The sequence below is a fragment of the Peromyscus eremicus genome, chromosome 2 (assembly GCF_949786415.1).
Source record: "Peromyscus eremicus chromosome 2, PerEre_H2_v1, whole genome shotgun sequence".
Classification (NCBI taxonomy): Eukaryota; Metazoa; Chordata; class Mammalia; order Rodentia; family Cricetidae; genus Peromyscus; species Peromyscus eremicus.
In genome coordinates this window covers 165,095,163-165,118,074 of record NC_081417.1, presented here as the reverse complement: position 1 = coordinate 165,118,074, position 22,912 = coordinate 165,095,163, and the positions used below count along the sequence as shown (strand labels likewise).

Genomic DNA, 22,912 nt, shown 5'->3' with positions numbered 1-22,912 from the left:
TCTGATTTTTGTCACCAGGCTTTTTCAGATACAGGTGCAGATGCATTTTCCAGAAGCAGGAGACCTCACTTTCCTTCTGTGGGCCAGGCTGTATTCACAGAGAACAGACTCTCTGCCCATTCCCTGGAGTCTCTAGAAACTGGTTCACTTCCTAACTAGAAGGAAATCCCCATGGGAACCACTCTGTAGCTGTTTCAGCCTGTGCCTAGCCAGCCCTCAACCCCCTCCTCATGCTGAGATAGCAGTTCTCTCTGACACCCCCACACTGATGAGGATGCAGGGGATGAGCCTCATGCCAATTAATCCTATAACATACTTATACCCCCACCTGCCCTCTGGGCCTACAGTGCTGGGATGGGAAGAACACATCTGGGCCTCTAGGCTGGGGCCCTCTGGGATGTCTGCTGATGAAACTGATCTGCTTAGGTGCCAGCCCTGGATTAGCCCAACTCCAGTCACCCTGGTCAGGGGCTGGGAGCTATTTAATGAGGTTCAGAGTTGATTCCTAGGTCACTTCATAGAGGCTCTGCCAGAATCTGAGGCTGCTCCGTCACAGGTGGGCCACGGAGGGCACGTGCTGAGCACTGAGAACCACTGCTCCTGCCCTGGCTTTGGCTTCCTGTTTCTTTCTTCTCTACTGATGTGGGGGTGCTTACAGAACTCCAGGGTAAGGTATTCCCACTTACACATCCTCTCCTCTATGGGGCTCTGTGGATGAGGATTCAGCTGACTCAGCAGGAGAGAGAAACACAGAAAACAGAGTTAAATGCTGTTATACCAAGTCCCGGACCCACTCCCGGCTGGTGTATCACCTACGCCTGGTGGCAATCTGCTAATGAGCATGAGTCTTGTCAGCTATAGAGCTCTGGTCAGAACTTCAGTTTCCTTATTTAAAAGAGCTAGACACTAAGGAGTATGTGCCATGTTCTTGCTGCCAGAGCTGGCAGTATGTATGACAGCTTACCCTCTCTTCAGGCTGCCCTCCAAGGCAGGTAGGGGTACACTTTACTCTGCAAAGAAGTATAGCTGGAGGGGCTGCCCTAGAACTGCAATTGGATCTAAGTGCCAGGTCCTGGCTTCTCCTTGGTCTGTTTAGAGGGCATACATATGTGTACTGTCAGTGGTCTCACACAGAGGTGTGCAGCTGGGTTTGTATACTTGGTGTATACTGTCCACAAGTCATGTACCCTCATACTGACAATGTGCCAGACTTCCAACCCATGAGGCAGCTCATGGCTTGGTCTGTATTGCTCTGCTGCAGCCAGGACAACGACCTCCCCACCCTTATATCCAGCGTACATCGAAGCCACCACCTCGTTATGCCTGAGCATCCAAGCCACTGTGACTTCCAGAGAGGCAACGTGGAGATTGGCCTTGGACCTGCAGGTGAGAAATCCAAGAGATCCCAAGGGTAGAGTGGGGCTCTGGGGCCACAGCTATCCTGACTGAAGAATGTCCTCCCCAAGTCTCTAATCAGCAGCTCTGGGCCCTGAGCACTTTGGCTGGCAGCCAGAGGCCAGCAGAGTTGGGGGGAGGGGAAGGCTGGTTTTCCCCTGGGGCTACATGTGATGGTAATTGTGTTAATCCCAGACAGCCAGGCAGACAGGGCTACAGCAGAGACTGCTCCATTGTGGCTTTTGGTGGAGTAGGTTTAAAATGGCTGAGACCCACCAACCCTTCATCAAAGGGGCAGATACCATGTAAGCCTCTCCCAAGCTCAGAACTGCCCGCTGCAGAATGGTTCATGTAGCAGAAGCGTGCTCACTCCTCCTACCCACAGAACATGTGCAGCCTGGGTTCTGCCTTCCTGAGGTCCTGAACCTGAGCAAGGTGAGCAAGGTATACTAGGGTTCCCAGAACCACCAAGGAAGCTGACTGCTGAAAGTCACAGGAGTTCAGAGTGGCAGCCTGAAGAGATCATGGCACCCCTCAGTAAAGCGGGTCATAAGGCTGAAGTGAGGTGCACCTGAGTTTCAGGAGACTTAAGGGACCTTTCTCTCTTGGGCTTCTAGGAATGTTTCTGATAGTAGCTGCAGTGCTTGGAAAGACTTGGGTGTGGTACACCACAGTGAACATCTTTAGCAAAGCCCCATCTGCTTGAATGGCTTTGTGGGCTAGTAGGGGGCTACTTCTGGAACAGCTAGGGACCTGATGGAGGCCTAGCTGGGTGGAAGCAGCTGAGCAAGTGGCTGATAAAATCTAATTGCCCCATTGATCGGATAGATCCAAAGGAGTCTATAATGATTGAGATGTTCTGAGCTCACAGGCCATCCCCTGTTCTTGCACATGGGGAGAGACCTCCTTGGATACACAAGTGTGTGTGTATGTGTATGTGTGTGTGTGCACACACTTCCTCCCAACCAGGGCCATCATAATGCTTGTCATGATGTCTGTGTACTACACATACATGTCTCTCTCTGATGTTTAGTCATCTGTCTGGCCACTCCTCCCTTTGCACTGCATGCAGGGGTTCATAGTGTGCACAACTATGGGAGTGTGTAGTGTGCCCAGGTTTCACTTATGCATTCTCTTAGGGTCCTGTCCCTACTTCCTAGGGGCTTTCGGTCTCTGTAGAGGTTCAGTCTTTCACTGTGCCACTGCTCCCCTTGTGCATCTCCCCACAGTTACACTGCCTGCCTGCTGTTAGCAGTACCCTGGTCTGCCACAGGACTAGGTCTTATTTGAGGTGCCTCTACTCCATGATTATCTCCACCAGGTTGTTACCCAAACTCCAGAAATAGAATCAATCTCTCTCTCTCTCTCTCTCTTTCTCTCGGCTTGCAGGTACCCACTATTAAAGTAGGGACAGACTGCTGTAAAAAGTGCCCTTGCCTAACCCTTAAGGGGATGTGTGGGTTGGGATAAGAACAACAGGTACAGATTGAGTGAGACCAGGCCACACAGACCTAAGGGACCCTCCTCCCTGCCTAGATCAGCTGCTGTCCCTCCTGCCCACTGGTCTCTGATACACTATTGGTGGCCCCAGGTGCAGCCAGATACCCTTCATCAGTCTGCTGGATCCATCTGTCTTGAGATATTATGGGTGGAACTCTTGTCCAAACAGTGGGTGCTGTCCCTCTCTTTGGGGAAGAGGCTGAGATGGCCAGGTAGACCAGGTAGTGGCAGTGAGGTAGTTGAGATCAGTAAGTTATTAGCACCATTCTGTCAGCCATAATGTGGAGATTGATTGGCATTTTTGTTGCCACACTTCCCCAGTTTGATAAAAATAGCAGATTAAGGGGGCTGGAGAGATGGCTCAGAGGTTAAGAGCACTGCTTGTTCTTCCAAAGGTCCTGAGTTCAATTCCCAGCAACCACATGGTGGCTCACAACCATTTATAATGAGATCTGGTGCCCTCTTCTGGCCTGCAGGGATATGTGCAGGCAGAACACTGTACACATAATAAATAAATAAATCTTTTAAAAAAAATGGCAGATTAAGGAATTTTTAAAAAAATGGAATTCAGCTTTGGTGCTGGTGGTAGAGCTTTGAGGGAGGGTGGACACACCTGTGAAAACAGCACTTGCTGGGCATCATGGAGATTCTGGATCCCCCAAGGAATTGTTCTTTCACACTCCCCTAGCTGGTGAGGATAAGGAGGGCAAAGACAGAAACATTTAGCCTGGAATCATGATGGCATGGGCTGTTCAGCAAATACCCCAGCCTCATAGCAGGAGCTCAGGAGGAAGCTGGGTAGCAGTGTTTAGAGGTTTGGCATGTGGGGTATGATCTCTGGGTCCTACATGGGATATTGGAAGCTGAGGATGGGCCTAGCCTGATGCAGACATAGCACATATAGGCTATGCACTATGGGGTGAGTTGTTCAGGAGTCCCCTCAAGGGCCTAGAGCCTGGATGAGCAAGTGGGCAGATACTGCCAAGGAGACAAGGGCTTCTTTTCTCTGTCACAAGTGTAGCAGAATGGTTCTTCGGGGAAGAACTTGAGCTCCTGGTGGCAGGGTTGGATCTTGTATAATATTAAAAGGACCAGCCTTCCCAGGGCTCAGAAGAGAAAACTGTGAACAGCGACAATTATTTTCGGTAAATGAATCTAAGTACACCAGGCTCTTTGTCTACTTTATTCCTCTGAGATTAAATCCTATCTATACAGCTTCAGTTCTGTTCTTGTGCCTAGCTCCTTTCTTGCCTAATTTCTCTCTACCTTTATCTACTGTTCCCTCTAAGTTCTATCTTAATTCTCTTGTCTTAATTCTGCCTCATCTAGGTCCTTCTCATCTTGTTCTTACCTATCTAGTATTTTCCTGTCTGGCTCTTCCTCATCTTCCATCCTGACCTCCAGTTCTCTAGTCAAAAAATCCTCTCCAGCCAAAATCCTCACTATCCTCTCTTCATTCTCCTTCTACCTCTAGCCCCTTCTCTGAAAATAAAACTGCCTTTTTTATCTCTTTGACCCTTATCTCTCCAAGCTATCTTTGCTCCTGCCATTTCTGGCAAGTGTGCTCCGTCTAGGCAACTTGGCTAGGCAACTTCTGGCACAGCTAGATGTACCTGTAAGTTGGAACCCTTTAGTTCTGAGTTAATTGGTTTGTTTGTTTGTTTGTTTGTTTGTTTTGAGACAGGGTTTCTCTGTGTAGCCTTGAGCCTTTCCTGGATCTCGCTCTGTAGACCAGGCTGGCCTTGAACTCTGAGTTAATTGTTAAGGGTGGATCTAAAACTAGAGATAAGACTTCGGAAAGGAGAAAGTTAAGCTTAATTGGCACATCCACCAGGCCTTCTCAAACAGGCAGTCTGGACGCTTAAGTCTGTTCTAGAGAGTACAGAGGTATCTCTGATATGGTACTTTCCTCTGTCTGGGGATGGACCTGGCCAGATTGCCAATGATGATAATTACAGGGAGGCTTGAACTGGAGTTCTAGCTGTGCATAGCCGTCAGCACAGAAGGTTATCTAAATATTCCTAGAAGTGGTTAGGTAAGGAGTTAGAGGTCTATAAAGTTAGTAAGGCTGTAAGAAAAGGAGGGTCCCCATGGGAGACCTTGCCTTGGAGGAGGTGGGAATGAGGGGTGAATCGTGGGGGAGGACTGGGAGATGGGAGGAGGGAGGACAGGGGAATATGTGGTTGGTATGTAAAGTCAATAGAAAATATCTTAATAAAAATTTTTTTGTTTAAAAAAAAAAGAAAAAGAGGGTACAAGCTAAATTGTGCAAAGCTATTACTTAAGGTCCACCTGACCTAGGTGGTGTTTCCATGTGCAATTTACCTTAATTTTAGGAGACTTATTATGTGGTGATTTGGACTGTTATTCCTGTTAGTCCTTGAATGTGGCTAAGGGAGATATCTGATTCCAGTACTAAAAGGATAAGAAATGAATGGGCCTCAGGGAAGCAAGTCTTCCCTGAGATTGTTCTCCAAATACCTCAAACATATATGTCCAGATAGCAATCAGTCCACATTGTTAGTAATTCTTAGAAAAAAAGCAATTGGGAAAACTATGAAGGTATACATGATTTTCATAACAGAAGACAGCTGATATATAACCAGCCAAATAACTCCAAATGCTCCCTGAAATTTGGCTTCCTCTGAAGGAATTCCTTGATCCCTTCAGGTAGTGGTTTTGCTATAACCAGCTGAGTTCTTATAATATATTCCTGCGGCCCATAGCAGTTGGGAAGATCCAAAATGAAGTAGGCTGGGATTTGAAGTATGCCTTCTGGACTTGTCTCCCCCACATCTGCACAGTAGCCTATCCTAGGAGGCAAAGGCAAGCCATTCAGTTCCTCCAAAGTGGGGCTGGGGACGCACATGAACTTACAGGAGACTGCCTGGTGAAACACTGGTGTGAACTTCTCATTACTTCTATTTACATGCCCAGGGCCAGCATCAGGATTGCTTTGTGTCCTTATAATGTGCACATCTACCTGTCATGGTGTCCTCTGGCCTGGGATACCAGGTTGGGCAAGGCCTTAACTGCCAGGGAGAACATGGTGGTGGTTGGGGTTCCAAGCTGAGCTAAGGTAGAGGTAGCTTTTCCTCCAAGCCATGAAGTACTGGGTGGGGCTTACTCCATCCTTTACAGGTGACCTGTTGGGCAAGAGACTGGGCTGCTCCTCCTACATTACCAGTGACTGCTCTTCAGAGAAGAAGGTCCGAAGCAAGTCCCCCCAAGGTGAGAGCTTGACCAAGGAAAGGGAGGCAGGTCATAGGAAAGGAGAGGGAGCAATGAGTTCCTGCATCTTGAAAGGTTCATCAGATCTTGGGTAGAAACCATAAGAGAGGCCTTGATTGTTCCTTGGCACTATCCAGATGTACTTACCATGTGCTCCTTCCAATAGAGACTCTGCTGCTGCCAGAGCTGGAGTCTACAATGGCTCCTGAGGACCACTATCATCGGCTCATGTCAGCCTTAAGTGAGGCTGGCCCTTTTGAGGAAACTCAACGTCTCTACCAACTGGGTATCCCCAGCCATGGTATGTGCTACCACCACCCTCAGCACTCCCACCTCAAATGTGCCAACCCTCTGTTATCCTGTGTACTAGGCTTACAAGAAAAGGACCTAGATGTTTGGAGGTCAACACCAAGACCAGTACTGGACACATAGGAAGGCCTCCAGATAGTGATATAGCCTAGCTACCTCAGTCCTCCACTGTTCATCCCTGAGTGGGAGAGGAGAGCACAGGTGAGGGTGAGACACAGGAGAGATGTGGGTTCTGTGGCCTATGCTAGGTTCTCCTCACTCCCAGAGCAGTCAGAGCAATACCACAAATCCGTGGTCATGTTGATACTGTGTCAGACCTTCCCAAGGTTTCTGTTTTTGGGGGGCAGACAAGACAGGAAGGCAGCCCAGAAAAAGGAAGCTGTACCACAGGTGGGATGTGGCCACTAGTTCCTCAGGTTGCTTGAAAGAAGCTCAGCCAGAGGCACTACTCTTGCTACCTAGGAATAGTAGGACACCCTGTGCAGCTGCAACATTGGAGAATCTTGTCTTTTCTGGCAGAAGGGGCTGGGGGCTCAGGGAAGGGAGTAGAATTTTCGATTCTTACAGAAGGCACTGTCCCCCAGGGAAGCTCAGGCACCAAGAACCTGAATAATTCACTAAATGTTAATAATTTAAAAATCCCTCTTTTTAATTGCTTTCCCAGCTCTGCTGGTCTGTGCAGAAGAGGGTGTACAGGCAAGCTGGTTGTCAATCACCATTGCACAGAGCATTGCTGGTGTGGGGCGGGGCTTATTGGGCTCTAGGGGCTGGCTTCAAGCCCTGGTCAGACCAACCTCCCCTTTTTAGGCAATTAATTTATAAACAGGCAGCAGTGGAGCAGTAGAAAAGTGGAGCTTGAACTAGGGGGACTAAAGGGGCGACAAGTGTCCCTCCCACCCCTATCCTGAGTGCAATGGGGCACATATCACAATCATGCTGGACTGTGACCATGTGTTACTGCTAGTTAATAGTGTCTGCTATCATGGCCATGTGTACTATGTATTGCTTAATGAGAGTGACTAGTTCATCCTACCTGTTGTCTCCTATCTATAAAGAAGTCATCTAGGCAGCTTTCTATTTGAGGTCCCCTCCCAACTTTTGTCCCACTGACCTCCCGGAAAAGTGCTGTGCCCTTACACTCTGACTTTTGCACAGCCCATCTTTGTGAAGGTTCCAACCTCTATCACATCAACACCAATACTCAAAACACCAAGTTATATATTTGGAGCCCTTCTCTCCCAGCTCATTTTGATGACTGGACTACTCATATACCCCTTTCCAAGTTCACTTGCCCAGGTGTACCTGTAGGTCCTGTTGCAAACTGTCTCCCCTGCTGATCCTCCTCCAGCCCCAGTGATACCAAACAGGGCTCAGGACATGTGAAAGTCTCCTCCTCCCATTCTGTCCTTGGCTTCACTGGGTCAATGCCCCATAACCAAGATAGAAAGGGGAAATCCTAGGGGAGCTTAACATCTGGGTCACTGTTGTTGCCTCTGTTCCCAGATCTGATAAGGGTCCGGCAAGAAGTGGCAGCTGCAACTTTGAGGAGTCCAAGCAGCTTGGAAGTACACCTGCCCTCATCTACAGCAGGTCGACGGAGGCAAGGCTTATTTCAGCACCGGGAGGGAACAGTTCCAGCTGCTACCCCATCCTTCTCTGAAAGGTACTAAGTTGGTGGTGTTTCATCAAGGCCCCATATTCTCTGTGCTTGCAACTTGAGGTCAAGGCCACATCCTGGACCTAGTCCCCTATCACATATGTGTGGGTACTGCATGCACTGAGTTCAAGGTCCACTGCAAGAGGGTTGTAACACCAGCTGTTCTGAGCAAGAAAACGTTTCTGGGAAAGAAAATGCAGGAATGCCCACCCTTGGCAGGAGTGGCAAGGACCATTCCAGTTTCCTTGTTGAGCAATTGGGGACCAGCCTAGCAGAGGTGCCCTGAGTTAGTAGTGGTGGTGTGTTGAGGAAGGCAAGGAGTAAGCAATTTACTGTCTGGAATTTGAAGAGTTGAGTACAGAAGGGGCAGGGACTACAACTCTGTAGAGACTGTCTCCACAGCAGACTATTGGAACCAAGGAAAGCTCTGGGCAGGGGCCCCAGGTTTCCTAAACACTCCCCATTCCACTCCACTGGCCACAGACCGCAGCATCTACAGCTGCCTGCCACCATCTCCAGACTGTGGCTAATTACCCCATTGTGTGCCCCTCCCCGCCTGCGCAGGATGGCTCAGGAGGAGAGGTGCCCCCCCACCCAGTAATTACCGCTGCAGCCGCCTCCACCCACAGGGTCAGCGCCTCCGCGCCGCCGGGGAGATTAATTGGCGCCGCCAGCTTGGACAGGGGCAGTGCATGACCTGAAGCCATAACCAGCGACTCAACGACCGCCTGTGGGGTCGGCAATTAGAGGCGGCAGCAGGGGGTGCACCCGGAGGCGGTTACAGGAAAGGGGGGGTGCACGGATGGAACTGGGCATGTGTTCACTGTTCTGCTGTCCACAGGGAGCTGTCACAGCCACCGCCTTTGCTGTCACCCCAGAATGCCCCCCACATCGCCCTGGGCTCCCATCTCCGACCTCCGTTTTTTGGGGTGCCCACAGCTCTCTGTCAGACCCCAGGTGAGAAACAGGCGGGTATGTAAGCCCTTTGTGTCCTTGTAGGCCCTCTTTAGGAGCAGAAGGCAGATAGATAAAGGAAGCGCAGAGGGTCCAGCTTGAATGTTCTTTTCTCCCAGGCTACAGCTTCCTGCCCGCTGCCCAGGCTGAGATGTTAGCTCGGCAGCAGGAGCTTCTACGGAAGCAGAGCTTAGCTCGGTAAGCACCAGGAGTCCAGTGGGAGTCATTTTAAGAATGCCCAGGCTGACTCCTGCTGTCTGCCCTTTTGGTCCAGGCTGGAGATGTCGGAGTTGCTTAGGCAGAAAGAACTGAGCAGCACTCACCGCCCACAGCTACTGGCACCAGAGGTGGCCTTGCGTATCCCTGAGGGCCCAGATGAGCTCCAGCGACGCGGCTCCATGCTGGTTTTGAAACACAGCTCAGCACCACTACTGGCACTGCCACCCCAGGGACCCCCAGGCCCAGGACCCCCTATCCCACCCAAGGAGTCTGCCCGAAGCCGGCCCCAAAAGGGGAGTCCTGGTGCTGCCTCAGGCCGGCCAAGCGAATCTAAGGAGATGACAGGAACTGGCCTCTGGGCTCAAGAGGTCTCTGAGGAACCATCCAAGGACTCAGATGGAGAGGACCCTGAGATAGCAGCTGTGAGGGGCGGGGCCTCCACTCACAGCCAAGCCCCAGCAGGAGGGACCAGAGCAGAAGGAAAGGGGCCTCTCTCAGTGTCATCAATGCCCCCTCCACTGCCCCTGGGATTCCCCTGTGGGGCAGTCAGCCCCTACTTCCACAAAGGTGGGCAACCCTAGCAGCCCACTGACGGGGTTCCATGGGGAGAAAAATTCTTTGTCATTGAGCCAAGAACTTTAAACAATTAAAAGGAAGGCCATCCCATGGGGAAGGATGCTTGGGAACAGAAAAGCACAAGCCCTAGTGACATCCTTTCCATCTCTAGGCACCATGGGGGGACTCTTCACTGATGAAACCACAGCCCCTGAGGATGTCAACAAATGGACTGTAGATGATGTCTGCAACTTCGTGGGGGGCCTGTCTGGCTGTGGCGAGTATGCCAGGGTGAGGGGAGTTGCAGGTCCCTGGGGCTAGGCTGGGAGGCCCTGTTCTGAGCAACTTCCCAGTCTCTACACTCAACATAAAGGGCCATTCCTTTTGCTGAGTCATTTTTCATGGAAGACATACAAGTCTATTCTGTGGGCATATCTTGTCCCCAGGTATTCAGAGAACAAGGAATAGATGGAGAGACTTTGCCTCTACTTACAGAAGAGCACCTTCTGAATACTATGGGACTGAAGCTAGGGCCTGCCCTCAAGATCAGAGCACAAGTAAGTATGGCCAGTGCTTTCATCAATCTAGAGAGGGCATAAAGGCTCTTTGTGACTGAAGATGGTCTCCCAGTCCACTCTATCTGGCAGGTATTCACCCAGCTTCATCTCTTTGTAGGTGGCCAAGCGCCTGGGCCGTGTCTTCTATATGGCCAGCTTCCCTGTGGCCCTGCCACTGCAGCCACCAAGCCTGCAAGCCCCTGAGCTCAGCCCAGGACAGCAACTCCTGTCCCCTGCAACCACCACCTCCCCATATGAGGGGGCCCACCTGCCCACAGGCCGAGCCTCACCCAAGCAGGAGAATGGGTCAGGGACCATAGCTCTGCTCCCAGGAGCCTCAGATCCTTCCCAGCTTCTCTAATGATCTAGCAGGCAACATCATACTCCCCAATACCCATGAAATTGCCCATATCCCAGGGTATTTTTCCTTTTGGTTTTAGATGCAAAAAACACCAAGAATATTTAAAAAGGAAAGCATGTGGCTTAAGAGGAAAGTAATGAATTTACAAAAAACGTTTTAGGGGTAACCGCAGAGGTCTGCAGACAAACCAAAGACAGACAAAGTGGAGAGGCTGTGGAGCCACCCTCCCCACTCTGAACTGGGACTACTCTGTAGGTCAGGGTTAGCCTCCTGCTGGGGCAACAGAAGGCTATGCAGAACCAGCTCCCTTTCAGGGCAAAATGGCTCTTAGTATACTTGTTCTGTTGTGCTGTAACAATAAAGCCCTGTCTACTGCCCTCTTGCTGCACGTTGTTGGCCTCGAGCCTCCAAGACCTGTAAGGAGACCCTCAGTCCTCTTCTGAGAGCTGAAGATCCTCCAGCTCATCCTGTGGCCCCTGAGCCAGCTGCCACAGTTCACTTGGGTCCACCCCTGTGTCTGGGTCTCCATCTACAGAGAAAAAAGAAGATACATAAATTCTGCTATATCATGAAGAAGCTAGCCTTAGCAGTTATTCATCACTAGTTAATCACAGCATTAATTAAATTTATCAATGTGCTATAGCTGGCTGCCAGAGTCTTTGAGTATATAGTAGCTGGTACCCCAGGGAGGGGCATAGACCTGGGTTAGAGCTGTCTTCTCATGGCCTCACCTCCAGACAAACTCCATAAACAACTTACCCTCTGAATTGCTGGCACCCTCTTCTTCATTATCTTCCTCCTGGTCTTCCTCTTTCACTTCTTGGTGAGCTCCCAGGAGCCCAGGTATTCCTGCAGACGAAGAACCACGTGCTTCACACAGACATAAACACACACACACACACAAACAAACACCAGCTCCAGCAGCAAGGCAATAGCTACACGGGAGGGTTGGCTAGCCCTGTAGCCCTGTCTGGACACCCACCAGGGCCACAGGTCTCAGCAGCAGCAAGGGACCACTAGCCCTTTCTGCCACCTATATGGAGGCCCCAGCATGGTGACAACTACCAATAATGAATCCCCAGCTCAAAAAGAAGGACGGCACCAATGAGTGGTGTAAGAAATAGGTGAGCTCATTGGTTTAAGGACCTGGGTTTGACTCCCAACACCTACATAATGGCTCACAACTGTCTCTAACTCCAGTCCCAAAGGATCCGACATTTTCTTCTGACCTCTGTGGGCACCAGGCACACATGTGATACACATACATGTAGGTAAAACACACAGACATAAAAATTTAAAAACAAAGCCAGGCGGTGGTGGCACACGCCTTTAATCCCAGCACTTGGGAGGCAGAGGCAGGAGGATCTCTGAGTTCAAGGCCAGCCTGGTCTACAGAAGGAGTTCTAGGACAGTCTCCAAAGTTACACAGAGAAACCCTGACTCGAAAAAAAAAAAAAAACATATTCGAAACAAAACACAACACAACACAGGTCTGCCCACCAGCCAGACATAAAACACCTCCCCTGATACACAGCTCCTAACCACTCCCACCTCAGGCCTCACCTCTCTGGGAGATGTCTGTGCTGTCCTCTCCCTCAGAACTGTCCAACTCAAATAGGTCTTTTAATTCTTTCCTGTCTTCATCCTTCCTGTCTTCTTCCACTTTCCGCCTTTTGATCTCAGGGAAGTTCAGGTCTTCTAGCTTCAGGGATCAGAAACAGAAAAACCGATGGGGGTAGGGAGAGGTCAAGATAACTGAGTCGAGCTTAGTTTAACACAGCCCCACCTCAGGTACCACCTACAGCCATGCATGGAACTTAGATGCCCTGGAGGCAAACAGCAATTTTAGGGGCTTCACTCATTCCTTTTTCCCTCCCGCTGTTGTTTCCTTTTCCAACTTCACTCCAACCCAGACCCCTTTACACGTAATCTGCTTGGCCACTTTCTACTAGGTCACCTTCCCAGATCCCAGCCATACCCGTTCTTTGCCACTGATCTCCAGCTGGATCTCACGGTCCCTCAGCTTCCTCCAGTGGCTGTAGTATCTGGTGAGAGGAGTCCCCTCTTCTCGGACCTGCTTCTCCCAAGCATCCTAAGGATTGGGTAAATTCAAGACCATGCTCACCCCAGAAAACCCTCAAACATCTATCACACCCTAATTGGTGACTTCAGGCAGCATCATTCCAGTGCAGATGCCAAGTCCCAACCCACCACTGCCACTTGGTCAGAAACGCTGAAGGTCACTCTCTGGCGAAGGGTTTGGATATGTTCTGCGTTCTCCTGCACCTTCTCCAGTAGCTGGCGCACTTGCCGGCAGTAGTTGGCTACTTTGCACTCCCGGAGAAAAGATTTCAGCTGCAGAAAAGAAGGGTGCAGTATAGCTCCAGTGACAGGACTACTCCCCACCTCACAGGGGATCCAGGCAGTGAAAAGCCATGTGGCAATCACAAGGAGACACAAGGGCCCACTATCGATCTGTTAATTAGGTCTCACAGGCATAAGGCCTGGCTCCTTTACTCATGTGCTTCTCTGAGTGCTCCTGCAGCAGCCTGAGAGGTAAGCAGCTGAAGAGCTGTGAGGAGCCACAAAACCATAAACTTTTTTTGCTATTTGTATCTTAACTGAAAAACACCTGCTGACCCCTATTCTAGACCTACACATCCATATACCTAGGACCTTTAGCACAAAAGTAAATGTGTCCCGATTACCTGACATCATCAGCTAAGAAGACATAGGGGGAGGCCACTGCCACATTATACAACCAACAGCGACCAAGCACATGTGCACAGCTATGTATGTAACTTCTGCCTTCACACATATACCTGTGTCTATATGAGCCTGAGCCAGGTATAGCTCAGGTATGAGCAGTGCCCCCACCCCAACAAGACCATGGGTAATAGAGTTAATTCCCTACCAGTACCAGACTGGGACAGCAATAGCCCCCTCCTATGAGAAGTGCCTAAGATGGGAAATAGTTGAGTTGAAAGCAAACAGACTCTCATGAAGGGCACAGAAAGAGCTGAAAAGAGGGAGAACTACACTTTACCCCCAGGACCACCTAGGAAAGTAGGATAGGCACCAGACCAACCCAAGCTTTAGACTTCCACAGGTAGCCCTAAACCACAGAAAGCTCCAGCCAGCCTGGGGAAGGGCCTATACATTCTTGAGATCCTGGTTAAGTTACTCAGGCCTGGAACAACTTTGTCAGTGGCTGATAATCCTTCACAAGTTAACTCCACAGTCCCCAGAGAAAAGCTCTTCAAGCTACCAAGCCAAATGATCACTCTTCCCCTGCAATGGCCACAACGGATCTGGCTGCTAGGCAGTTGGATAAGCATGGCTTTGCTACTGGTCTTGTAGGACTAGAACAAGGAAGCTTCCCTTTCTTCCTCTATACAAGGGGAAGACAAACCTACTAAAAGATTGTTCAACTTAGCACAAAGAGGATGTCAAGGGGTCTGGCCAGGGAAGGGGAGTGAGGTGTTGAGCACATACCTGTAGGACAGTGGGCAGCACCAACTCTGGGAAGGCAATGCAATGGGCCTGGCTGTGCAAGTATTCCAGGATAAGGTCATACAGCTGCTCCAAAAGGCCATCCTGAGGGGGCAGACCCAAACTCATCAGATGGTGAAGCCCAGGAGTTCATGATCTTATATTTCACCCTAACGCTGCTCAATCTCCAAGATGATGGGCTATAACACAGTACTTACAGCCTCCCCAAGCAATACCCAGATTCACAGGGCCTAGAATTACAGAGTCATTGGCCTATGACTACAGAAACCCCTTGAACCTAGCACTTGAGAGGTGGATCTCTGTGAGTTCAAGGCCAGTCTGATCTATACAACAACTTCCAGGACAGCCGGGGCTACATAATAGAGAGATCCTGTCTCAAAAGAAACCACAAATGTTGCACAATGCCAATTCCTCTCTTGTACCTCAATACCCTCTGAAGCCCTTGTGAGCCAACTAAAACAATGCCCTTTTCCAGAAGGCCTTAAGCCAGCCTCACCCGGTATGCCTTTTCCTGTAGGTTGGTACTGGACAGTTTCAAGATCACAGAGAAGTTGATGGGCCTGGAGCTCATGCGGCCTGGACGCCTATTGAAGTCCACCTGCTGGAAAATCTACCCACAGGGTGTCAGCCCAACACAATGAGATCCCTCAAGAACAGGCTGTACAACTAAAGACAGCCTCAAAGCCCACAGAGCCTCCAGAACCTGACCACCTTCCAGAGCTCTGAGCCTCTTGACAGGCAACCATAGGACTTCTGTGTATACTGAACCACCTTTGGAGATAGTGGGTATATGGGCCTGGGCCTGAAATAGCTGCATCCCAGGCACTGTGGGTACAACTAACAACAAAAAAATACAGAGAAGAGAGAGACAGGTCTCAGAGGAGGGACTGTGTTTCCCATACCTCACTAGTCTTTGCAGGCTATGCACTTTGGCCTTGCCAAGAAAAGCAGGTAGTGGGAGCCTAGCCTGGCCTCTTGATCCAAAGATACCTCCCCAACTACTAGGAGACCCTACACACAGACCAGGTAAACCAAGAAGGTACAATGTACATACATGAAGAAGCATAGAGAGGGAAGGTTCTATAGGAAAGCCCTTGACAAGAGAATTCATGTAGCAGAATAATGCTGGCAGCTGAACTAGCTATGATTAATGACAAACTGGGGGTGGGGAACGTTCTTTCTCTAGTCTGAGCAAAAGATGCTAAATAGTATATCGGGCTGATCTCAATACCCCCTTTTACCCTACTCATAAGTTAAAGAATGGGCAGTGACCCCCTGTCAGCAGAGAGCTTGATTTCAACCTTTGTGGGTCATTTTCTCAGGAAACCTGCACCTGGTTTGAACAGCCCAAAGCCAGGAACAGTGAACCAAAGTAGAGGTCAGAAGGAAGGCTATCCAGGAAAACAAGAAAGGTGTCACAGTAAGTGTAAGATTAAATGCAGGAGATTTGCAAGATGTGCCAAGACAAAGGGGCCACAGGGTTACAGTCAAAACCTATACTGGCACCACTGACAGACACACAGAAGATGTGGTTTCCAAATGACATTTGTGAGTCCAACCCAAGTTGTGCCTAGCACAGTTACCTCGAGAATGAAGGGTAAAACAGGGATGAAGGTGCCGATGGTCTGGGACAGCAGCGTCAGGGCACGCACACAATGCATGCGCAATGGATAAAAGCGGGCAGTGGGCAACAACCTGAAGCAGGAAAGAGCAGAGCCTAGTTAGGTAGCCAGCCCCAAACACCAGCATCAGCTGCCCACTGCCTCTGACCCCTCCCTATTCACAAGCTCCAACTACAGGAGGGTCCTAGTCATTCCTACAGGGTAAGTACTCAGGGTAGCACCCATGGGAAATAGTAATTTAATAGTTACCAAACATAACAAAATGCTTGGACTTGGGTACTGCCCCATTGCTCAGCTGAGGGACTGAGAGACACCATCCAGCTTTAACTTGGTTTCATTCACTCCTACCTCCCTTTCTTCTCCACCCTCTGCTTTTGGGTTTTCTTGTACCATCTGCCCCTTTCCCTTCCTTCAGTCTTCAGTATCAGAAGAAAGCTCAAAAGGACACAGAAGCCAAGGCCCCCTCCTGGCAGAGGTATACAGCACATTCACAGCATACCAAAAGCTCTAAGAACCCTTCAACTGCACAAGAGCCCAAGCAGGCCTCAGAACACACAGGTGTTGCATTGTGGGCAGCTAACCTACTTACCTAAGTGGAGGCTGACTGCAAAGCCCATCTGCCTAAAATCTACAACCAGTTCATCTTCTCAGACCCTTTGGCAGAAACCACCAAAGCCCAGACACAAAAGCTGTAATATTTAAGGTGTGCCCACCCAAGGAAATTCTTTGTACAATGTGGCCCACTAAAGCTGACAGATTAGAAACTTCTGCCCTATACCAAGAGTACTGCTAATACCCCAAGGAACTTACTGCCCCCAACCCCCAGGACAATCTAACACAGACCTGCCCTTGAACTCACTTGATGCAGCCGATGATGATCTGTGAGAGAGGGTAGAGCAGGGGCTGTAGAACCTCACTGGAACCAAGTGTCCTCAGGACTCGGCACCACAAGTAGAGGCAGTGCACATACTGCCAGTTGTACACAGACTGGTACGTCTCCTGGTGAAAGTGGAGTCCACTCCTAAGGCTCATTCTTCCCTGCCAGAATCACCCAAAGCTTCTCCCCAGAGTGTGAGCTATTTCCCCCATAGAAGGTGGCATCCAGCATGCCCCAAGGCTCCAGCTGGGTGGGGCTACTTGTTTGGAAGGGTCTGACTGTGTACCTTCTTGCCTGTGGTCATGGCATTACGCAGGTGGACTGCAAGCTGGCGGATGTAGAGGAAGGCATGTTGATAGGAGATGCTGGGGTCCAAGGCAAGTAGTTCAGTCAGTGTCCGCTGCATGAAGCTTATGAGGGGTAGGGTACTGGGAGAGGTGAACTTGCAGTTTCTCACATACATGATGTACATTTGCTGACAGACAAACCAAAGTTAAGAGCCACCTGAGCAACCACTGCTCTGTTCCAAGCCACCTGCCACTACCTAGGACTTTCCACCATAACTGCTATTCCAAACAGCCTGGCCACTCAGCTGCAGACTCCTTTCTTGTATGGTTCCCAGCACTCCAAGACTGATGTTTCTCAGCTAACATACTTCCATCCACCAGCCTCACGCATATAAAAGATACGCAGAAGAGAGGAAGGTATATGATAAGAGAGAGGTAAGCTGAGGAACAGGCAAGGACAGGACTAAAGAACTAAAGTAGAGGATATGTTCTGCTTCATGCTGTACAGTAGGGACTCCAGGGGATCTCCATGTGCAGAAGGGCCACCCTGGGCTTGGAGCTGGACAGCAGGGTCTGAGCCTGGTTGTGGCCTGAGACCTAATCCTATTTTCTAGATATAACATTCTTTTTTTGGGGGGTGGGGGGTGGGGTTAGAGACAGGGTTTCTCGACAGGGTTTCTCTGGGTAGTTTTGGTGCCTGTCCTGGATCTTGCTCTGTAGACCAGGCTGTCCTCAAACTCACAGAGATCCCAAGTGCTGGGATTAAAGGTGTGTGCCACCTCTGCCCGGCTAGATATAACATTCTTATCCCTAGGGGAAAAGAGCCCGCTTATCCCTCCCAAAACCCCTAGTTAGTGTATCACAGTCCAGGTGGAACCCAGAAGAGCATGGATTCGTATTTCCATCACCACCCTATTTTCTAGTAAGAAAACTGATCTATGGGCCCATCAGCCCAGAGTTTGGTGTCAGCTCTACACACACTGTTTGCCAGGCACTCAGGCTGATTCCCAACACAGATCTTAATGAACAGATAAAAAATCCACACTACCTTCAGGATAGGACCAAGGAAGGATTCCTTCTTGTGCCGACAGACTCTAATGAGTACCAAGAAGGCCAGGACCCGCAGAGATTCTTCACCCGTGCTCCACAGAACCACCATCCTCTGAGAAAGAGATCCATCACTGCCTTTCCTGGTCTAGAACCCTCCATGGCTAGCTGGCATGCCTCAGTGGAGCCTAGTCTCACATTACTAAGCTATACTGCCCTGAAAGGACAGAGAGCTACCTGAGACTGGGACCCTTGGTGGGGTATAGAGAAAACAGCAGGACCAAATACAGTCATAAATGCTGCCTCTGCCCTAGCCAAGAGCAGGAAAAGAAAGACAACCATATGCATATCTAGCTACAACAACAGAGCAGGATGGGCTAACATACCTTGAGTAACATTCGGCACTGCTTAGGGAAAGTCAGGTAGTAAGGAACCAAGCTGCTGACATGCCGCAGGACAGCTGCAGACACTGTGGCTTCAGCCAGACAGGCTACCAGCTAAAGAAGCAGAAGAGAACAATGAGGCTCAAACTCATTCAAGTCTGGAGTAAAAGAGAGCACCAGACTACCAGACATGACCAAGCCTCCTAGGATTTTTTTTTTTTCTTTCAGTTTTTTGAGACAGGGTTTCTCTGTGTAGCCTTGGCTATCCTGGAACTCACTCTGTAGACCAGGCTGGCCTCTAACTCAGAGATCCACCTGCCTCTACCTCCCAAGCACTGGGATTAAAAGCATGCACCACCACCACCACTACCACCTACCTCCTCCTGGGATTCTTTATCCACCAAAACAGTACCTGTACAACTGCACTCAGGTATGTCTTGACATCCACACGGAGCTTCCCCCAGAGTGGGCTACTAGATGGCAGCAGCATCCTGCAGGGACCACACCCACCCCATTCCTGCAATTCAGACACAAGTCTACCCAGGCACAAGGGCATATAATCTGGTCCCATAAACAAAAGCTAAGGGGCCCCTTACAGCTGGTAGATACAGAGGCTTATCAGGACCTTCTTGAGCACAGCTCAGACAGACACCTGCAAGCAACACCCGCCCCTTGCATAGCCCGCCAGCTTTCATCTCACCTGCTGCTATCCTTTAGTGCCTTTCCAAACAGCAGTTTCTGAAGGCAATCAAAGAGATCTCTAATGCAGAAAGTAACCAGAGCATTGAACACTGTAAGGAACAAAAGTGTCCATTCACCCATCTAACAAACATACATATCACAATGGAGCCCAACACAGGTGTCTTGGCCCCAGCTTACCAGCACTATCTGTGACCTGGAACCTGCAAATCTCAGCAGCTTCCTGGTCTCCTTGGGTGGTGGCTACAGCTGCTCGGAATGCCTGCACAACTTCATGGAACAGCTTGGGAGTAAGGTGGTGCTGAAGGGGCAAGAGATGGAGATCACTAGGAGAGTAGTACACAGTACCTGGCTCCAGGAACCTGCTCCAAGTTGAAAAGGTGTTCCTTACCCACAATCTCAAGCCCAGGGCAATAGTGGGACTAAGATCACTGGACCACAAGCCAACAACAAAAAGGAATTGAGTCTTTAACCCACTTGAATAGGAAGTCTGCCTCAGGAGTCAGAGGAGGAAGCGGTGAGAATCCTATATTACAGATATGCTCCAGAAAGTATATGGGAATTCTCCCTTTTCACTCCCTTCATTGGAGAAACCAATGTAAGCGCTATACATGATAGCTGATGTCTATACTAGCATTGGAAAAGCAAAGCATGAAGACTGCTATAAGTTTAAGGCCAAACTGCTCTACACAGAGTTCAAGGTCAGCCACTAGGGTTGCATAGTGATATCCTGTTGCAAAAATCTCAAAAGCTCTAAATTAAATGTGAAATTGTTGAAAGGACACTGACTTCATTTCCCACTCCTCAGTGAACAAATAATGCTAAAAGTCTATGTCCCTAAAAGCTTATATAGTAGAAATCTAATATCCAAATTTACATGGTGGTATTTAGAAGTAGAGTCTTTGGAAAGCAATCAAGATTACATGAAATGAGGAGGTTCAGGATCCCATGAGGGCATTAATAGACTTTTAAGACAAACACATGGGGGGCTGGAGAGATGGCTCAGAGGTTAAGAGCACTGGCTATTCTTCCAGAGGTCCTGAGTTCAATTCCCAGCAACCACATGGTGGCTCACAACCACCTGTAATGAGATCTGGTGCCCTCTTCTGGTGTGCAGACATACATACAGGCAGAATAAATAAATCTTTAAAAAAAAAAAAAAAAAGACAAACATATGGGACAAGTGTGGTGGTGTACACCTTTAATCCCAGCACTCAGGAGGTAGAGACAGGTAGAGACAGGTCTACATAGCTCCAGGATAGCCAGAACTACATAACGAGACCCTGCCTCAAAAACAAAACAACAACAAAAAAAGACAGAAGCCAGGAGTGGTGGCGCAGGCCTTTAATCCCAGCACTTGTGAGGCAGAGTCAGGTGGATCTCTGTGAGTTTGAGGCCAGCCTGGTCTACAAAGTAAGTTCCAGGACAGTCATGGCTATTATACAGAGAAACCCTGTCTCTAAAAACAAACAAACAAACAACAGACACAGGGCTCAGGATAGCACACTTGCCTAGAATGTACAAGTTCCTCGGTTTGATATCTAACAACACAAAAGAGAGAGATCTGAAGAAGTATCACGACACAAGACCTTTACTAAAGACCATCACCATACTCTTCGATCTGTCAACCTCCAGGAATGTGAGTCAATTACGTTCCCTTGCAAATTACCCAGTCTAGGGCTGGAGAGATGGCTTGTAGTTAAGAGTACTGATTGTTCTTCCACATGTCCCAGGTTTAATTTCCAGTACCCACATGGTAGTTCACAACCATCTATGCATGTGGTACACCAACATATATGCAGGTGAAACACAATAAGTAAATGAAAATTAAAACAATAACAACAACAAAAATTGCCCAGTGTGTGGTATCCCATTACAGCAACAGAAAAGAAAATGAAACAAATTCTATGCCCACCCCACAATGGCCAGGACCCTAATAGAGAAATTGAGAAGAAGAAATTGGGCAGGACTATGCACTGTAACTAAGGAGATGCAGCTGGAAGACCCTGGCACTCTTATTGTGTACTTTCCAGAAACACACACTTCCTACACAGTGATACCTCAAAAGAGGTAAGGACAGAGATTCCTGCCTGTGGAGATCCAGCCACCCAGCTTATATTGCCTCTCACCATGGCCCCCTGTTTCCATCTCTCCATCATAGCAAGGGTAACTGGTACAGGCTCATTCTTCTTCCTTTGTAATCCTCTGGGGAATGTGTCACTGTCCTCTCCTCCATCCTCCTCAGTCTCACTTGCTTCCTGTACCAGATACAAGAGGACAAATTTGGGGCAGGGTATAGAGATCATAGGTACCCCACTGCCCAGGTCTGCCAGTTTTCACCTCCAGCATGTCTGGAAGAGAGTGGAATTGCTCTTCCTCCTCCTCAGAGCTGTCAGAGTCACTGAAGTCTAGTAGGCTCTGGTCATTCTCCTGCAGGAACTTGTAGAACTCAGGGTCTCTGTCCTTCAGTCGAGAGAGCTGGTCTTTGTGCTCAGAAGCACATCCCTTATGTGGGCTGAGAAAGTGGGTGTCAGTAAGGCCAGTGAAAAACCAAAAGGGAAGGAGTTCCTTGTCCTTCCACATAGCCAGCTTGCTTGTTGCCTCAATGAGGCCGTGATATTACTATGTTCCCTTCGCAGTAGGTACCAATGACCAAGCAGGAAGATTTTCCATAGATAAATCATCAGGCTCATCTGTCTTCCATACTAACACACACAGCACCTCTGATATTGTTTCAACATAATCATTTCAAATGTAGCATATAATCAGGGTTCTTCCACACCAGCCATGCACCCATGTTCACCCCATTGTTGTAAAGTTATTAGCTCTCCTACAGCAACACTTCCAAACTATGTGTGAGCTTCCCCCTCAAAACTCTCCATTTCCAACCTTGCAACTCACAACTCTTCCAATTACAACCATCTGAGACACCCCCACCCCCACTCCCCGGTTACCTAATGTCATTTTACTGCTCAACCCTGGGACAGCTTCCCATTTTACCAAGAGATCTTACAGAATCAGGCTCCCTCATTGTAACTCATCGCTTGCTACTTTCCTGGGTCTGTTGTTCTGCCACAGCCACACTCTAATTTCACTTTAAGTACTTTGCAGTTCCCGCTCAAGTTGCCATTATTTAATATCAAGCCCTACTCCCACCTCTGCATCCCACCCAGAGAGGTTCTGCAAACACGTCCTCCGGCATCCGGTTTTCTCTTCCACCCATAGCACGTTTCCTCCAACACATGCCAACCACTGATTTATCCAGGACCAAGTGCGTTTCTTGGTTTAAGAAACAAAACAAAACAAAAAGCCTTCTACACTGCGGGTCTCGGCGCAAAGACGGCTGACCCACGGTAATGTGCAACAGCGCGGGACCAAAGAACGTGCGGCGAAGCCGGGGATAGTAGTGCAGGCTCTCACTTGGGTGAGGTGCGCGTGCCCGGCTGCTCCGGGCTAAGGAAGACTCTTCGCCTTTTTTTCTCCCGCGCCGCAACCTCCATGACGTCCTCCAGCTCCGATTCGGACTCGGACTCAAAGCCGGAAGCCAAAAACTCATCCACTGTCAGCTCCGCAAGTCGCCTGAGGGTTGGTTACATTAGGTTACAACCTCTGCCAGCCCTCTAGCCTTAGAAACAGAACCCTGGGAGCGACTGCCTGCCAGGGATCAGGCAGCCCACTTACTCAACTCACCTCCTCGGAGCGCGAGACATGGCCATGATGTCCAAAACAGCGTGCGCCACGCTTCC

At 49.4% G+C, this 22,912-nt stretch overlaps 2 protein-coding genes across 3 annotated transcripts in view; one reads left to right on the top strand and one right to left on the bottom strand.

Moving 5' to 3' along the window:
- The window catches only part of Samd11 (sterile alpha motif domain containing 11), a 19,402-nt gene extending 8,022 nt beyond the window's left edge, over window positions 1-11,380 (top strand). Inside the window, exons 5-14 of one of the 2 annotated variants that reach the window (XR_009377741.1) lie at window positions 1,262-1,386; window positions 6,037-6,126; window positions 6,293-6,427; window positions 7,939-8,098; window positions 8,934-9,049; window positions 9,166-9,244; window positions 9,321-9,832; window positions 9,993-10,101; window positions 10,267-10,377; window positions 10,496-10,610. Coding sequence is in view for 1 of the 2 variants with exons in the window: in XM_059255592.1 (XP_059111575.1) it covers window positions 1,262-1,386; window positions 6,037-6,126; window positions 6,293-6,427; window positions 7,939-8,098; window positions 8,934-9,049; window positions 9,166-9,244; window positions 9,321-9,832; window positions 9,993-10,111; window positions 10,267-10,377; window positions 10,496-10,738 (1,690 nt within the window). In the remaining variant the exon portion in view is untranslated. Of the gene's footprint in view, window positions 1-1,261; window positions 1,387-6,036; window positions 6,127-6,292; window positions 6,428-7,938; window positions 8,099-8,933; window positions 9,050-9,165; window positions 9,245-9,320; window positions 9,833-9,992; window positions 10,112-10,266; window positions 10,378-10,495 lie in introns of both variants that reach the window. The other variant, XM_059255592.1, reaches the window with a different exon arrangement.
- Window positions 10,839-22,912, bottom strand: Noc2l (NOC2 like nucleolar associated transcriptional repressor). Its single transcript, XM_059255593.1, has 19 exons — window positions 22,857-22,912; window positions 22,587-22,745; window positions 21,507-21,681; window positions 21,296-21,424; window positions 19,347-19,467; window positions 19,168-19,258; window positions 18,880-18,958; window positions 18,471-18,581; window positions 18,086-18,199; window positions 17,037-17,225; window positions 16,733-16,872; window positions 15,835-15,946; window positions 14,748-14,861; window positions 14,234-14,335; window positions 12,950-13,093; window positions 12,717-12,830; window positions 12,302-12,440; window positions 11,498-11,587; window positions 10,839-11,267 (listed from the first exon to the last, which is right to left on the bottom strand). Exons 1-19 carry the CDS (start codon window positions 22,880-22,882, stop codon window positions 11,167-11,169), a joined length of 2,250 nt encoding a protein of 749 aa, XP_059111576.1. The 5' UTR covers window positions 22,883-22,912; the 3' UTR covers window positions 10,839-11,166.

Coding starts and splice junctions, on each gene's coding strand:
- Noc2l (XM_059255593.1), bottom strand. CDS start 22,882: ATGGCCATGTCTCGCGCTCCGAGGAG. Junction 18,200..18,470: donor AGTGCCGAATGTTACTCAAG/GTATGTTAGCCC, acceptor TCTCTTTCTCAG/AGGATGGTGGTTCTGTGGAG. Junction 16,873..17,036: donor CCATGACCACAGGCAAGAAG/GTACACAGTCAG, acceptor CACTTTCACCAG/GAGACGTACCAGTCTGTGTA.